This window comes from Pseudonaja textilis, chromosome 2 (genome assembly GCF_049901715.1).
Source record: "Pseudonaja textilis isolate UNSWEBS1 chromosome 2, rPseTex1.2, whole genome shotgun sequence".
Taxonomy (NCBI): Eukaryota; Metazoa; Chordata; class Lepidosauria; order Squamata; family Elapidae; genus Pseudonaja; species Pseudonaja textilis.
In genome coordinates, this window is record NC_141991.1 from 160,753,062 (window position 1) to 160,771,493 (window position 18,432).

General features: G+C 38.9%; 1 protein-coding gene and 1 long non-coding RNA gene across 2 annotated transcripts in view; one reads left to right on the forward strand and one right to left on the reverse strand.

Annotated features, from left to right (window-relative positions):
* The first annotated feature begins 301 nt into the window (after positions 1–301).
* On the forward strand, positions 302–18,008 carry LOC148127215 (uncharacterized). The gene is made up of 2 exons (XR_015741375.1): positions 302–367; positions 17,920–18,008. It is a non-coding gene; the product is annotated as an uncharacterized LOC148127215 (long non-coding RNA).
* The window catches only part of CD4 (CD4 molecule), a 34,340-nt gene continuing 25,576 nt past the window's right edge, over positions 9,669–18,432 (reverse strand). The window contains exons 3-10 of the mRNA XM_026713286.2: positions 17,864–18,022; positions 17,633–17,767; positions 17,234–17,482; positions 15,923–16,210; positions 11,720–11,965; positions 11,486–11,622; positions 11,303–11,370; positions 9,669–10,736 (exon numbers count right to left, since the gene is read on the reverse strand). Coding sequence (XP_026569071.1) covers positions 10,715–10,736; positions 11,303–11,370; positions 11,486–11,622; positions 11,720–11,965; positions 15,923–16,210; positions 17,234–17,482; positions 17,633–17,767; positions 17,864–18,022 — 1,304 coding nt within the window. The 3' untranslated portion in view covers positions 9,669–10,714. The remainder of the gene's footprint in view (positions 10,737–11,302; positions 11,371–11,485; positions 11,623–11,719; positions 11,966–15,922; positions 16,211–17,233; positions 17,483–17,632; positions 17,768–17,863; positions 18,023–18,432) is intronic.

Genomic DNA, 18,432 nt, shown 5'->3' on the forward strand with positions numbered 1-18,432 from the left:
CCATCAGGTCCAGCATTTTGCCAATCCTGTCAGCCAGGAATTGTCTTTTGGTGGAACTCAAGAAAGGAATCTTTTCTGCCATGACATTATCCCTCTGGAGATCTGGTAATCCCAATCCTGGTGGCTTTTTGCAAGGAAGATACAGTTTTACCAGTGGGGCCTGGAGACACGGAGCTAATTTTACAGGTTGTTTAGGTTAATGAGATTATGGCCTGTGAGTTTCGTGCTTTTTATATGCTTTCATATAATTTTCTTCTTGTTTTTAAATTATTTCATTGTCCTCTTTTTTGTTTGTATTTATATTTTATATTGCCAGGAGTTCAGTCCTGACCAGCTCAAGGTTGACTCAGCCTTCCATCCTTCCAAGGTAGGTAAAATGAGGACTCAGATTGTTGGGGACAATATGGTGATTCTGTAAACCACTTAGAGGGGGCTGTAAAGCACTGTGAAGCGGTATATAAGGCCAAGTGCTATTGCTATATTTGTTTTTAATTGTTTGTAAGCTTCCTAGAGTCATACATATGAGATGGGTGATTATATCAATTTGAAATAATAAATAAATATATAAATAAATAAAAAGAAAGTGGTCCAAAATTACTGTTTTGGAGTGCCTGCAAGTATAAGAAAAAGGAAAACATCTTAAAGTTGTTTTGGGAAATGGAGATTTTCAATGTTTTAATGGAGAACACTTGATCCACAAGAACACACAAGTTGTGCATGGATACTATCTGGATTTATATTAAAACAGAGCTGTAGCAAGGAGTTGCCTTAGCTGTTAGAAGTAAAGTTCTACATCTGAAATTATTTAAGAAAATATACTGGCTTGGATCCAAGTAACAATTGAACAGAATTGGCTTTTCCCTTTCCTTTTAAAGAAAGGATGCTAATGTCTTATCCCAAACTACCTCTGAAATGGTCCCCAATGATTAAATATAGGCCAGATAAAAAGACCACCTAGCAAACAAAAGTAAAAGTATTGAATCAGATTGGAAGGAGCCATTCATTACCAGGAAAACTAAACACAGTTCAGTTCAGGAATTCCTCTTGAAGTCTCCAGATTAGGAAGGCAGACTAATCGTCCCTTGATCATTGTCTGTTAAAGTAAGCCTGCTGTATCCGCATAATTCATGATTCTTTGGATACTGGTTTGCTTCTGCATAAAAATTCCACTTAAATAAGTTTGGAGGGGAATCTAGCTAATTCTGATTTCTTACTATTGATTGAATATAAACAAATACTGTAAGAAACATTCTCCTTCCACCAGTACAGGGAAAGCATTTTGTATGAAAATGAAATGAGTTAGATTGAAAAGGAAGTCACGTCTCATGTTCACAACTCATTACTGCAAACAAGAGGAGCAAATAGCCTTAAATGAAAGATGAGAAATATAAATAGCAGTACTTATGAGTCATTGGGGAAACAAGTATAAAAGGAGGAGCAAGATGGGCAGATGTCTCTTTTGCTGACAATTAGACAATCTCACCATAGTGAAGTATGTAAAACATATTTGTGCTGACTGCTGGAACTCCAAACAGCTCCCGGAATAAATGTTGCAATAAATGTGGGTTTATATCCCCAGTACATTGCACAGTGGGTTTATTCATCTGGGGGCTTTTAAATTTATTTCCTTGTTGATCTTGCTGCTTGGCCTTAAGTAAATCTTTCTCAGTCTCAATTCACTCTGCACGGAATAAGTTCTTAATGACTCATTTTGCAAGATTATTCTGAGTTTGTAAGAGTGGAGCACTGCAAAATACTGTTCACAAAAAAGGTGCAATTAAAATGAATAATAATGATATTCTAATTATGCTTCAAGATTTCTTCCTGAATTTAAATGGTAAATGCATGTCATGATTGTTTTCACATTACTTGATTTAAACCCAAGAAACTGAGGATAATAAAATCAAATGAATGTAAACAAGCATTAACATCAATAGTAAACATATTGAAAAAGGGGATAGAGGGTCATAATTAATTGGCTTCTTAGGCTGAGTTAAGGCTTGGACTTGAGGTTTCTTTGTTCTTATATGAATGGGTCTTAAGTTTAGTATAGGATTAGGAGTTAACTAAATCATTCCCATGGTACAGCATCTATTGGTGTTCATGAATATCCTGCTAATATCTGTGTTTTACTTTACTTTCTAAAATTTGATTTAGGAAATATGTTTCCAAAGGGATTTCGAAATGAAATACTTCTCCTTCCAGCCATCCCCTATCCTAATTTAACAGAAACAGAATAACAGAGTTATTGGGACCTTGCAGCTTTTTTAATCCAATCCAAAAACCTTGCAGCTTTTTTAATCCAATCCCTTACTCAACCAGGAGACCCTATACCATTCCAGACAAGTGGTTGTCTAGTCTCTTCTTAAAGGCCTCTAGTTATAGAATGCCCACAAGTTCTGAAGACAAGCTGTTCCATTGGTTAATTGTTCTCACTTAGTCCTAGGTTGCTTATCTCCTTGATTAGTTTCCATCTATTGTTTCTTGTCTTGGCTTCTGGTGCTTTGGAAAATAGATTGATACCCCCCCACACACCTTTTGCATGACAATCCCATGTTGATATAGAGGTGTCCTCAGGTTGAGCTTAAATTGTGATGAATTCATGGATACATCCATTAGCAACCACTTCCTCCCAGGGTCCCTTGTTTACCCAGCTTCAAGCACATTCTTTGATGATTTCTCATTTGAATATTTACCAGATCTGAACCTGATTGGGGTTTGGGCATGGGGACAGCCAAAATCTGCAAGGTGCTGAGACGTAATATTAATTATACATAACTGAACCTTGACAATAATACCAAAATAAACATGTATATAACTTGAGCTAGCAACAAAGTATTGGAATATAGTACACTTTTCTAGAAACCAGAGATGTCCTATTATTTCAAGCAAAAAGGACATTCAGCTAAGATGATAATGAGTAAGGCTTCTGAAAAGCTTTAAGGTGACTATAGCAAGCTTGAGTCTGCCCCTACTGAAACAGAAGAACGTATCAAATCTGTTTGGTTCTAGTCGATTGCCTGCTTGATTTGTAATGGCAACTTCCATGATATCCTGAATCAAATCTGCAGTGGTAAGTTTCACTGTCTATCCTAATAATTCTCTATGCAGCTTTTTAAAAATCTGTGATTAATTCTAATGCAGGTTCCAACCCATTAAGATCCTGTTAGTATCCCTCTCTGTGATTTCTCACATCTTACAAGGATTACTCCAGCATTCGATTTTGATATTTGTTTGGATTGGTAACTTGCCATCTGCTTCTTGCATTCTTCCCTAAAATGTTGACCATCATGAAATTATCATTCTTGTTCTATTAATTTGGACAGATTTACTTTACATGTCCTTATATTGCTTTTTCTATTCTTTTTACCACATGTGAGAGTGAAATCAGGAATTACATTTCTATGGATGACATTTGTAAATAAAAGCCTAGCTGAGCTCCAATCCTAGAAGACTAGAGAAGTACAAATGATTGGTGCGGTGAAGGTACAAAGTAGAATTTAATTGAATACGAAATAATGGAAGCTTTTGCAGAAACACACAAATACAATAAGACCAGATGAAAGCAGAAATGTGAACTGTGCATAATAGGTGTTTGCGTTCCAGTGAATAGCAGAGGATTGATTTTCTACTTGAAACTTCTATAGTATTCTACAAAGTAATGAGAATTTTTTTTTCACATACTCCCCATCCCTGGTTTCTTTGAGTTTGCGATCATGTGCTGATTGTTAAGAATCTTCTCATCATTTAGGTAATGTATTCTTATATGTAGTTACATGCATATGATATATGCATTGAATTTGAGAAAAATTTGTTTACACTGCTGTGCTTCCCCTTAGAAAGGGGATCAAGAATTGTTTTAAAATTAGTAATTGATATTAATTCTAACTATAACTGATAATAGTCCTTGACATACAATCATAATGGGCCATACCCTCGGTGGCACAGTAGTTATAATCAGAGGTGGCATTCAGCAGGTTCTGACCAGTTCTGGAGAACTGGTAATGGAAATTTTGAGTAGTTCGGAGAACCGGCAAATACCACCTCTGACTGGTCCCACCCCCATCTATTCTCTGCCTCCCGAGTCCCAGCTGCCCTGCACAGGAGAATGGAGCTGGAAAGCAGATTGGTGGGGTGGGGAGGGAATGGGATTTTACAGTACCCTTCCCCTGCTACGCCCACCAAGCCACACCCAAAGAACCGGTAGTAAAAAAAATTGAATCACACCACTGGTTAGAGTGCAATACTGCAGGCTACTTCTGCTGACTGTCGGCTGCCTGAAATTTGCCAGTTCAAATCTCACCAGGCTCAAGGTTGACTCAGGCTTCCATCCTTCCCAGGTAGGTAAAATGAGGTAAAATGAGGACCCAAAATTGCTGGGGGCAATATGCTAACTCTGTAAACCGCTTAGAGAGGACTATGAAGTAGTATATAAGTCTAAGTGCTATGGCTATTGCTACCCTTTATGGATGTGTTATGACAGTGTGTCATGACAATCATATAATGGACAACCAACATTATTTTATGATGTTTTTTGCAGTGACACCTATAGTTAAGCCATGGTTATTAAGTGAATTAATAGTTTGCTACAGCATGGTTTTGCTGAAAACCAGAAGTAAGTGCTGGTTTTTGGCAAAACTCATAAAATATGACTTCAACTGTAAATACAGTTATGTTGCTGAGCTCCTGAAGTTTCATCACTTGTCCATGGAGGGGGCCCAACTGTTGAATCTCCGAATCACAGTCATAATTCCCCCTTTTTGGCATCAATTATTATTTTTGAATAATTGTTAAGTGACTAGTCATAAGTCAAGGACTAGCCTGTGGCTAGTGCTATTAGTATTATATTGTGATTCTGTTAACTGTTGGGTACCAAAAAGATATTTTAGAATAGTTCCATCTTCAATCAGAAAAGGAAGATATATTCTTGCTTTTTCTACTTCAAGATTTCTCTTATCGTTATTTCCTACTCCACAACCCACATGCTGCCACAGAATCTGATACAGAAGCAGATGGGACAGAGAAGTGTGAAAAGATTTGGGAAATGAGATAGGGCTGTTTTCAGGAAGTTCTGAGAGAGTAGAAAGTGGGCACAGGAATTTGGTATTTTCCCCTGAGAATCACCAGCCCTAGAGAACAAAAATAGGTACATTGAAGCCAGAAATTGCAAGAAAAGTTATTTATTATTAATTTATTTACCTGAGGAAAAGGGCATGGTAAGAAGGAAAGCTATGTAGAAGGGAAGAAAAATGTACATCCAAAGCTTCAAGTTGGTAAACTCCAAAAGAGGTTATGAAGAGCTCCATCTAATCCTCAACATGACAGATGAAAATCTATGTTGATATCTGCAGATTAATGCCCTTTGAGACAATAATCCCAACTGCATAAATGTATGCTGATAATTCTGAATTGGCTTTAATGCTGTGTGTGTGTGCTCAGAATTATTCTGAAGGGACTGGATGTCTCAAGCGAGCACTTTAATGCCATTATATAAGTGAAGTGCATCCATAGCAAGAATACTCAATGTGATTTTAGTTATCCAGTTTGAGTCAGGCTGATGATACAGGAGGCATATTTTTCTTCTGAGAAGACAGGCTTAGGTAATTGGGGAGTTAGAGCATAGAAAAAAAAATACACTAAAAAGGGCATACTTCAAGAATACCATCATACAGAGACTACTGCATTAAGGATAACTAATGTGCAAGCTCCCTCTTGGAAAACATAAACCATTGATTGATATCAAGCTAAATGCACTGGAGGGTTTATGTAGCCAGTCATAAAAGAGGATGACATTGCCATTATGTTTTTCCCTGTTGTGATTAGTTGATACGCAGCCAAAAGACAGATTGCTGAGCTGAACTGCACTGATACTTGGCGCAGAGCGGCTGCTAGGGGCATGAAGGCCTGCTGCTGCAGATGCTGTTTTTGACTTGGCCATGGCACAGCAGGGGAGCTCCCAAAGGTGCCAGCCATTGTCTGGGGGTGTGCCTGACCCTCTGCAGTTGCTCCTCAGGAATCTTCCTCCAGAGGCCAAGACGTTGTGATCAACTCCCAAAGTGTCTTTGACCAATTAGTTTCTGTTTCTGGATGTTAACATTTTAACTAAGGTAGGCAAATTATACAGATGCTGGGCTTACTGACCAGAAGGTTGTCAGCAAGAGGCACTGCATGATGGAATGAGCTCCTGTCATTTGCCCCAGATCCTGCCCACCTAGCACTCCCAAAGCATGCAAACGTGAATAGATAAATAGGTATCAAATTGGTGAGAAGATAGCAGTGCTCCTCGGCATATAATCATGTTGATAACATGACTACAGAAATGACTGTGGAGAACACTGGGTCCCTCGGGATAAGAAATGGAGATAAGCATCCCTCTAGAGTCGGACCCAACTGGGCAAGGGAAACCTTTACCTGTTTACTTCTCAATTTTTAGACTTTGAACAGTGTTGAGACCCCAAGAAAGAGTGACGACATCCAATATAAATTGTGCTGGCGTTATTGGCAAGCCCTCTTTTGGCCCTTCTGTCTTAGTGGAGAGAGGTTCCTATTAGTCTGATACAGGAGAAATTATGAGAAATTTGTGTATGAAGGATTTGGTGGGAGCTTCTAAAAGCAGCAGCCAAGCATTTTGCAGGCAGCTGCTCTCTGGAAGCCAGCTGTCCAATTTCTCTTGCACCTAAGCCAAAATGGTCAAAGAGACCAATCCCAGGAGTCAGAGAAGAAGCAGGGTGCCTGGAGAACCCTGAAATGGCCAAGAGAAACCAGGCAGATAGCCACTCATGACTGGGTCAACAATGACCACATAGCTGAGGAAGCAACCTGTTCGTATAGTTTTGTTTTATATTTTGAAAATGAAGGGATATGCTTGGAAAATAGCTGCAAAGGACAGGTAATAACAGAGTAACACAGTTGGAAGGGATCTTGGAGTTATAGTCCAACCCCTGTTCAAGCAAGAAACCCATTTCAGACAAATAGTTATCCAATTTTTCTTAAAAACCTCCAGTGATGGAACACCTACTGTTCTGAAGGCAGACAATTCCATTGATTAATTGTTCTAACTGTCAGGAAATTTTTCCTTAGTTCTAGGTTGGTTCTCTGCTTTATTAGTTTCCATCCATTGCTTCTTGTCCTGCTTCCAGACGCTTTGGAGAATAGCTTGACTCCCTCTTCTTTATGGCAGCCCCTTAGATATTGGAACGCTGATATCATGTCACCCCTATGTCCTTCTTTTCACTAGACTAGACATATCCAATTCCTGCAGCTGTTATATCAGATTAAAAAAATAAGAAATAAATAAAAGACTTTAGCACACTTAGAACCAAAGGTAGGATTCAAATTTTTTAACAACTGGTTCTGTGGGCGTGGCTTAGTGGTCATGTGACTGGGTGGACATGGCTTGGTGGTCATGTTATTGGCTGGGTGTGGCCAACTCAATATCAGTCACATTGAGGCATTCATCTCCTTGCCTGGCCTCTCATGACTGTGGGGATGCAGCAACAGTCGTAAGTGTGAAAAATGGTCATAAGTCACTTTTTTCATTGCCATTGTAACTTTGAATGATCACTCCACACAAGCAAAGTACTAGCAAAGAAGGGGACAAAAAACTCCAGAAAAGTTCCTGAGACAGGAAGTCTAGTCCTGCCAAGAATGTAATAAGGGTTAACGGAGAGGCAGTTTCTGTAAGCAACACCAGAATGTTTCTTTCCTGCCTTCCTTACAGGATTAGGCCAGTAATTTCTTCTAACAACTAGTTCTCCGAACTGCTTAGAATGTTAACAACCGGTTCTAGCGCATAGGTGCGAACTGGTAGAATCCCACCCCTGCTTAGAACTCTACTGATATTATCTATATGGGGTGGAGAATGATGGCCCTTTTATGACTTGTGGACTCCCAGAATTCTTGAGTTACCCATGCTCTTGAGCTAGATATGCTGGCTCAGGAATTCTGGGAGTTGAAGTCCACAAGTCATAAATGGGCTAGCATTCCCCACCTCTGGTCTATAATATCAAAATCTTCCCTCCCTCTTAATCCCAAGAGAATCAGGGTGGACCAATCTTGAGTTTGTCCCTCATTCAACTAATGACTTTGTAATGGCTGCTGTATATTTCTTTCAAGGACATCTTTACATTCCTCTATAGACAATCTTTTGGTGATTAAGGTCGTAGTTTACTTTCTGAGAAACCAAGGGCTATGTCGAAGTGAGTAGCGCTCCCTGGGCTCAAGTATGTGTTTGTGGGACCTAGCCTCCTCCCACCCCATCTCAACATCTGTATAGTTAAAGTGTTGGTGGCTGCATTCCACTAAGGAGACCTGTTCTGGTGCCTTGGACTGAAATACAAATCAGAGGCCCAACAGTAATGGTGAATGTGGGCTCATTATCCAGGATGGAGTAGCTTGAGCAGGTTACATCAGTACAAGGTACCAGATCTGGGTTATTTAAAAAAAACAAAAAACAGATGACCACTTTTCTGTATCTCTTTGCTGCCATCTTATGGTTGATACCAATACAATCTCACCTGTATCCAGTTTGATCTAATTCATGGAAAGTGGTTATTTAAATAATCTATTTAATAAAACATAACAGCTGGGGCTGCTGAAATATATAACCCCCAGAAAGAGAGAACAATCTATCTTGTTTCCCAGCTGGATATGGCAATTTTTGGCGATGACTCAGTTCTGAAGCCTGTGGAGGTCCAAAAACATGGTTTCCATTTCTGTGCAGGGATGGGGCTTTGGCTGCCCTTCAAATGGAAATGGAAGTGCAAGGTGCCTGCTGTTCTCTTGCTCTCCCTCTACCCTCTGTGGAGCATCAGCTGTTTTTTTATGGAGTTTCTATGATAAGGTGGTGATCAGAAGGGCTGCAGCAGCAGTGTCAGGCGAGTAAGGGCAGATAGCTGGCATACTCTGTGGGAGCTTCTAGAAAACTGTAGCTTCCCTCCCTTCAGGTCTGGGTGACCCTCCTCCCTTGGCATGGCTTTCTAGGAAGTTGTGGAGATCTGGATATCCTGGGAGCTTAAATGGTGTCGGTGGGAGTTATCAAAATCCAAAAGTATTTATCATGCTCTAATCTAATATGATAATCATAGATTATGGTACAGTAATCAAGATATCTTGATATTGCATTGGCTAGTTGCCGTTGTCTTTTCTGCATAATTTACGGTCTTTTAAAGACTGAAGCAGCTTGATATGAATAAAAAATTTGAATCACAGCCAGTTTGTCTAATAGTTGCAGCATCAGTCTAAAAAGGAGAAAAACGTAATAAAATAAAATAATAAAATAAAATTCTGCCACTCTAGGCAGTTGCTGCCTGCTTATTGCTATACCAGAACACAATCAGGTTTGGGATTGAGATAGGATTGCATCTTGTTGAAAGTCCCAAAGCAGGCTCCATTTCTGCCTTGACTATATTAAGACTGTACAAATAGCAGCCATATAAATTCAATTAATAATAATAATAATAATAATAATAATAATAATAATAATAATAATAATTTGGATTATAATTATATATGACTGGCAATTTTCCTGGGGCTCATCTAATCTCACGCTGAAGCCCTGCAATCATCGTCCAGTTACTTGATTTAGCTACTCTGAAATCGCAGCGGGTCTCAGAAATGGCATCTTTTGCAGTCCAATGCTAAAGAAAAACTGGAACACGAAGGTTTTTGAGGAATGTTTATTAACAGTAAGATATATACATGGCCCTCTTCAGACCTTGAGATTTCAAATTCACAAATTTTTTTATTCACAAACATCAGTGGGATTTATATAGGCACTTTTACTTCTTGTTTTTGTGCATAAGCATTGGAGATCATTGAAATAAACAGCCAAGCAACAGGAATTCTCCCCCTATGTTTCCATTCCATACTTACGTCTTAGAGCTGTGATGGTGATGCATATCAAGAGATAGAAAAGGGCAGGGGGCTTTAAGGCAGGGGTCTCCAAACTTGGCAACTTTAAGACTTGTGGTTGCTGGCTGGGGAATGCTGAGGGTTGAAGTTTGGAGAGTCCTGCTTTAAGGAACAAACAAAACAGTTGAAAGGGCCATGATAGATTAGAGATAGTTTTCCAATAATATTTGTATCTCATGAGAGAAATTCTCTACTTAGAAGCCACTTTCAGAATGCAGAAGCCCCTCTTCCTCCCCACCCACCACCACCATTTTCCAAACAGTAAAAAGGAATTTGCCCTTCAAAATGCATTAAGCTTATTAGCATCATAATTATATCATGGCTGTTAATATACATTTAAAAATATTTCTTTTTTAAATGATAGAATATTTTCTCAGAAAAGATTGCAAACCAAATAATAAATGCAAACAAATATCTGTAGACATATACATGAATTAACCAGTGAAGTTGGGGGGAAAGATAGAAGTATTTTATTTCTGGGTCAGGAATTTTAAAAACAAAGAACAAACATCTTTATTTACAGTTGCGGTAGACAGCAGAATTGCAGATCAGTTCAAAGAGCATTTGGCTATTAGACAACTTAGAACTAATTACTACGGTGAAACTTTTTTGACCAATATTTTCTGCAAGTCCCACAGTTTCAAAATACAGACTTGCCCAAATGATTACAGCACTATGAATATCAGATAGAAAGTTAAGGCAACCCAACAGTATTTGAATTTGTGTAACTGTGCATTGTCAATGACTGGTTAATGGTCAGGCCAGTGATTTTTCAACATGTGATTTTTCTTCTTCAGGTACGTTAGTAATCAATTGGTAGGTCCCTGTAGGGTGGAAAAAGAGTTATCCAAAATTTAGGCTCAGTGGAAAACATGGGAGTGTTTAAGATTTCCTGTAAATAAATGTACTTGGTTTTGCAATATAAACTGCACAGTGGGATACTTCCTGTTTTAAAAAAGCATAAAAGTGAATTGTTGAAGGACGATTGCTCATGAGACCTTTGATGAAATTGCATGGCTGTCTAATTTAGACATGATTTATTTCTGAATTTCTGTAGGTCTGCAAGCTTTATTTGATTTAACTGGTAGCCAATTCAAGTGTAATTTTAGCCGAATAACAAGCAGATGACAAATTTTAATTGGCAGAGCTGAAAGCTAAAGGCACAATAGGTTTATTATTTTAAGGCATTTTGATTCTGGTTTGTTACTGCAAGAGAAAAGGAAGCTATTAGACACAATATTTCTTTCTAGTAAAGAATAATAACTGTAGTGCCTTGGATCTGCTGGATCGCAGGTCCAGATAGACTGATTCCTCCCAGGGCAGCTTAATCAAGGGCTTTTAAAAAAATATCCATGATGTCTTCCTCTTGGCTGGGCAACTGGACTCTTACCTCTGACATTGGCATGTCCTCTTGGCAAGCAAATGTTGCTTAATTTGTGCCATCTTCTTGGCTTGTTGCTGCCAAAAATAAAAGAAAGATTCTTCTCTTTTCATGTTTCTTCAGATCTGTTTCCATTTGTTTTTGTTGTAGAACCCAACCTCCCTTTCAGTTTATGGATATGAAGAAACTCACCTGTTTCTGCTTAATACGTTTACAAGTAGGTACACAGACACCAACAAGAATTAACAGCAGAAGCATTGCACCAATTCCTGAGGCTATTTTGATCAGTGAGAATCTATTCTCTAAAGTACTCTCATTTAAGGTCTTTCCTGTGGGAAAAAAAAAGATAGGAAGTTGAGGAGAACAGAATGTGCACAGAAACAGAGACAGGAACAAGATGGTAGTGTTACTTATCTTGGAACTTACCCAGAATATAGTCAATACTGATTTTAACATCGTTGTTCACTTTGAAATCACACCTCCAGAGCCCTTCACTTGTAGCTACGTGACAGAATTTATTCTCTGAAATGGGAGAGCCACATTTGGGCTGAGTCGTAGAATCATGTACATAAACCCAGCACAATTCAGTCAGTGGAGGGGCAGAAGGACTGATATGACCACACAAAGTTACGTTGTCTTCTTTGGATTTGAGCATAGGAGGGATAGCAGAGACTGCAGGGAAAGCAAGAAAAATATATTAGGGAAACAGTTTTTACAAGATCTAGGGGAGAAAGTTCCCATTATTTATGGTGCTGGAAAGGGTCCCTCTCAATGGAAAGAAGGCAGAATTGATGATATCAAAGGATACAAACCCAGCTTAAATCAGCAGTTTGCAAATATGATTCAAATTTTCCCATACATTGGCAACAAAATATGTAACTGTTCAATTACATATTCAACTTTCAGAAGTCAGTTTCCAAAAAATAAGTAGCTCAGAGTAATTAGCAAATCCTTCAGGTGTTTCAGCCATAATCCTGTGCATACTATGTCGATTGAACCATCAAATCAACTCTTCTTCTAATCTCATTGCCCCCATCCAAAGTCAGAGCCCTCTTATTTAATAAAGCTGAGGTCTTTATTGCTCAGCTAGAAGTTTCCCCATGTCTAGATAAGACTGCAAGGACAGCAACCAAGGTCTCATCCAAATGTGTCCTTAGCCTTCATGCCAGAGATGGCAGAGTTGGCTTAAATACAATCTACAAAATGTTACAGATGCAGGTAGTTCTCAACTTACAACTGGTCGCTTAGCAACTGTTTGAAGTTAAGACATAATTCCCCCAAAACAACCAAACGAACTACTTATGGCTATTTTCAAAGTTACAATGGCCATACTCGATTACACAATTGCATTTTTGTGTGCTTGGCAGCCAGCTCACATTTACAGCTGTATGAAGCATCACGTGACCAAGATTTGTGATTGGAGCCTGGAAAAAAATGCCCATTGGGGAAAATTGATTCACTTCACAACTGCAGCATTTACTTAGCCATTATGGTGTTCACTTAACCATTTCAAAAATGTCAAAAAAATTGAGTCCAGTCCCACGATGCCTCAACAGTCAACTGCAATGACTTACGACCCTAATTTTGGATTCAGTTATGGTATTAAATTGTGGGTTACCTGTATCTATAAGATAGAATGGAGAATAGATATTTTAAACTTCATGCTAACACCTTAGTTTTCAGAGTTGGTTTGAATTTATTAATGGTATAATAGCTCACTATATTGCATGACTTACTAAAGTAAGTAACCTAAGAAAAGTATCTGTCAGTTCAATACAGGGCAATCTCTTGTATCGTAAAGCATCACATGTCAAAATAAGCTCCCTGAAAGCTCCCACAGTAAATGTACCACATAAAAGAAAACTTTATTTTTATGAAGTTATGCAAATGGAAAAGAAAATGTTTTCCCATCAACAATAATATTGTCATTAAACTATGAGTATGTTACATTTCCTTCATTAAACTAAAAGGTCTGCTATGGGATGGGGGAATGAGATATCATTTTATCAAAAGGATTGTATTTCCCTGCTGTTTATCTCTAAAACCCTAAACTGTTTGGGACAGCTGTAGTGAGCTGCCTTGTCTTAAAAGTTCTTCAATGGAGTTTTTCTGATATAGGAACCATCCTTACATCCCTGTGTCTTCATCCTTCCCCACACCATCCCCAACTCTTCGGATTGAAAACTGCCTATCTCCTGCTGGCTAGTTTAGACGTGCATGCTTTCGGTCCTCTGATCATGGGAACTGTCCTTCATGGCCAGAGTGGCAGGAGTCAGAATAAATGAGACACTTGTTTGATGCAGGCCTCGTAGGCACAAGTTCGTACTGGGTAAAGGATTGAGCGCATAAAGTCTATGTGCTTTACCTATGTCTGATAAGTTTCAAAAAGAATAAAATCATTCATTCATTCATTCGTCTATCACATTTATAAACTGTCTATCTCGCCTAAATGAGTCCTAGTGGTCGGTAGTGACTATAACCATTGCAATGCAGGGTTACATAGCCTCAGGAGAGAGGGGTCTACTCTTGAGGCATCTAGCATGAACTGCAGACCAGTTAAGTTCTATGATTCTTTAGCCTGAAAGTGCAAATGAATAAGAAAGGAAAACGTTGTGTTTATAGCTCTATATATGCACCAATTTAGCACTTCGTACACCTGTGTTTAAAACAGGATCTATGCTTTCTGGAGCGAATGCTAGACCTGTCTGCACAAAAGGTTCATTTAAACTGGGAAAGAGCCAGGTTTTACCAGCTATGAGTTGTGAGTTCTGTCCGTCCTTGGGTTTATGAGAGGTTTTCCACTGCCTTGTTTACAAGTGGGTAGTGTGTGTTTGTGGTGAGAGTGCCATTCAATCTACTTCAACCAACTACTGCCAACATTGCAACCCTTTGAAACATTAGGCTGGAGCTGGCTGGTTCTTCACTCAATCAGAATAGAGCTGGAAGGGACTTCGGAGGTCTTCTAGTCTAGCTCCCTGCTCAATCAGGAGACCCTATACCATTTCAGACAAGTGACTGTCCAGTCTCTTCTTAAAAACCTCCAGTGATGAAGCACCCGCAACTTCTGAAGGCAACTTGTGTCCCACTGGTTAATTGTCTTCACTGTTAGGAAGTTTCTCCTTAGTTCCAAGGTTGCTTCTCTCCTTGATTAGTTTCCAACCATTATTTCTTGTCCTGCTCTCCAGTGCTTTGGAAAATAAACTGACCCCGTCCTCTTTGTGGCAGCCTCTCAAATACTGGAATATTGCTATCATGTCCCCCCTAGTCCTTCTTTTCTGTAGACTAGCCAAGACTGGAATCATTCTTCATATGTTTTAGTGTCCAGGCCTTTAATCATCTTAGTTGCTCTTCTTTGCACTTTTTCCAAAGTCTCTACATCTTTTTTGTAATGTGACCAAAACTGAATGCAGTATTCCAGGTGTGGTCTTACTAAGGCTTTATAAAACGGCACTAATACTTCACGTGATTTTGTTTCTATGCCTCTGTTTATACAACCAAGAATTGTATTAGTTTTTTGGGCTGCTACCACATGCGTGACTCATGTTTAAGTGATTGTTCATTAAGACTCCAAGGTCCCTCTCATGGTTACTGTTTTTCACCTAATCTGTACTTGTACCTTTGGTTTTTCCTGCGCAAGTGTAGAGCCTTGCTTTTTTCCACATAGAATTTCATTTTGTTGGATAGGGCCCATTTATCAAAGTCTATCAAGATCTTTTTGGATCCTGAGCTTGTCTTCTGAAGTGTTGGCTATTCCTGCCAGTTTAGTGTCACCTGCAAATTTGATTAGTTCCCCTTCTATACCATCATCTACTGGACCTAAGACAGAACCTTGTGGTATCCCACTGCTTACTTCCCTCCAAGTAGATGTAGTACCATTAAGGACTACTTGTTGAGTATGGTTTGTCAACCAGTTACAAATACATATGGTGGTGATGCTATCTATCCCACATTTTTCTAGCTTACCAAGAAGTAGGCTGTAGTCTACTTTCTCAAATGGCTTGCTGAAGTCTAAATATACTATCTCCACAGCATTTCACTGGTCTACTAATTTAGTCACTATGTCAAAGAATGAAATAAGATTGATTTGGCATAATCTGTTTTAATCAACCCGTGCTGGCTACTATTTGTAAATTATTTATCTGTCAACCAGGCTACTTCTCAACTGAGATCTACTACCAGTACTCTTTTGAAAGGTCTCTTTTGGTAGACCTGTACTTAGAAATAGCCTGACTGCTGGGCCGTAGGGTGCACCAGGCAGGAGCATCAGGAGAGCTGTCTCCTATTTCACCTTACATCCTTCCTCTGTACCTATACTGCAATCTGTCAGACTGGCTATTTTGGGTTACAGTGCTTCTGAAATAGTCTGACAGAACTCAGACCCAGAACTCATCCATGCCTGCATCCTCTTACTCAGGCAACTTGACTGAACCAACTCTCCTGAAACCCTTGTCTAATGTGACTTATTTCATTGCACACCAGCCAGTGGGAATGGCTAATTTCAAGAAGGTTGAGTTTTGAGAATGTTAAAAAAAAATGGCTGTGTTGGTATTCAAAGGCAATAGCACCTATAATTAATAGAGTAAGCTGAAATTGCATGTTACCATCAAACAGATCAAGACTTATTCCTACCTTTCACAACTATTAGGTTGATGGTTTTAATCAAAATTCTATGTTTAAATCCAATATGGCATTGGTACTGTCCAGCATCTTCAGAACGGATATTGGATATTTGATAGATGGAATGATTGGTGTTGTTATTCTCCTTCATGTGAATATTATTCTTAAGCCATTTCCAAGACCGGGCTTTTGGAATCTCCTGATCTTCTTTTTCTTGCTGGTCAATGTTCAAAGGACAGGAAAGGATGCTGCTGCTGTTGAAAGTGGCAAACTGGAACTCATCCAGTGGATTGGAAAAACCTGATTTTATGTCCAGCCAAAATAGAAAATAACATATGATCAGAACTGTGTGCATTGCTGCTTTTTCACTGCAGAAAAAGACTATGGCCCTTTTCCCTCTACAGTAGTGAGTTAAAGTGCTAACCTTGAGATGTCAAAAAACATTTGCTTCCCTCTGAGCTAATCCCTACTCTGTGGCTGATTCAGGTTACTGCTGAAAGGGATTTTCTTGTTTTGTGAATGTGACACTCACTATAGGCAAAGTAATTGTTTTTCTCATCTTGGGTTGCAGCCAGCCCATTTTAGCAAGTCGTCAGCTCATAGGGAAACTTCCATGAGTCTGGATACTGCAGAAGGAATGGGGAGGATCTGACTGCTGGTGTCTTCAGGTCTAGCTCGTCTTCCCCCTTCTCACACTCCATTGGGGGATCTCCCAAGTTAACAATGGGAAGATGGGAAGCCACAAGGGCAGAAACAGCTCCAAAGAAAGGAAAAGCAGACCATGCCGTGATCGTGAAGTAGCAAGATCCTCTAGACTGGAGTGGTGAAACTGACTAGGTCCTGAGCAACTACTTCTCCAGCCAAGAGGGATGGAAAAGTCATCAAAATAAAGCACAGGGAAATTGTTTTAAAAAATTAACACATTTCCAGTTCAAGCTCCCTCATTGTTTTAGGGATACCGCAAGGACCATGGAGAAGCGTAACAATAATTTTGCTTGGGCACACTGGAAAAAGAGGTTCTGAAGTTTTTACTGCAACATTTTGACAAAAAATATATATCTGATAAAATCACAATAGACAATGGGCTGTAGTGAATAGAGAACAATAGCATTCTATCCTATCTGTGATATAAATGTGAGATAACTTAAGATGTAAATTCCAAAAAAGACTCTTTGATGAAGTAACTGTATCTTGGCACAGTGCAGTGATATTGGAAGCAGTTAGCAGAGCAAATTATGGTTGATGCTGAACTTTGTTTGAGGAAAGACTTCGACAGAACCTAAGTTTCAGGCTCTTTGAACCAAATTTAGTGACTTCTCTTACCTAATACATTGACATTGTAGGAGAGGTAGACTTTATAAGGAAAGATGTGACATTCCCATATCCCATTATCCTCCTGAACTGTAAGGTTTAATATCTGTAAGCTATCCTTTTCCAGTTTCCATCGTGGCTCATTCCCTGTTACTTTGGTCTTGCGGGGTTCAAACCACTCAATCCTGGCGTCTTTGACAGGAGACAGGTGCAGCTTTAAAGTGTCACCTTGCAGGAGGTATCCGCTTTTAGATCCAGTAACTGTGAAAGAAAGAAGGCCTACTGGTAAATGTTCCCTTCCATGCCTCTTCCCAAGGATAATTTATTTAATTACTCATTCAATAGCAGGGAGAAGAAGAGATAGACAAGAGACAAAGAGGCAGATTTTATGATCTCTGTTCCATCATTCACCTTTCCATACTTCAATATCATAAGTAGCCACCTGCGTATTATCCTCATAACAGGCATATTGTCCTGGTTCTGCTTTTTGCAGCTCTAGAGAAAAAGTCTTCTCATCCTTCAATTTGTATGATACAGTCCTTTCACCTTTGAAGAAAACAGAACTGGGTGAAATTAAATCTTAAACACAAAGACTCATATCTCTTTTTATTGGCTATATGTGGATGGTTTGACCAGTTTTACCTTTAAATATAATGTCATTCATTTTCTTTAACAGAAGTTTTCCATTATATTTCCAGATTAGTGTGGGTGAATCATTGTCAGTTTTACTTCGACACCGAAGGAAGACAGGTGTGCCAGCAGCAACATTTAGCTTTTCAGCCCTTGTTGCCCCTAGAAGAGCTAGAAGATCAAAAAATGGAAGTATAAAGAAAATCAACAATGAGAAACAAATAAGATTTCATCAACACTGAATGATGGATGTTTCCGAGCCTGGAGTGTGTAATCTGGGTTACTGTACTCAGTCATTATATTGGCCTTTTATTTTATGTAACTCATTACATTTTAATATATCTATTTACATTTTAAGTGACTGCTGATTTACTCTGGAGTTTTCAGAAAGTCTCTAATTCGCAAAAAAAAAAAATGTCACTGTACAAGGCATTTGTTTTGAAGCAAGGTCAGGGAGAAATGAAGAATAAATTGATCAGTCTCCAGACAAGGAAGAGAAATGTGTACATCATTATTTTTATAAGCTATCATAAAATATGATTTTGTCTAGATTTTTAAACCAAAGGAGGTTAATTGGATTT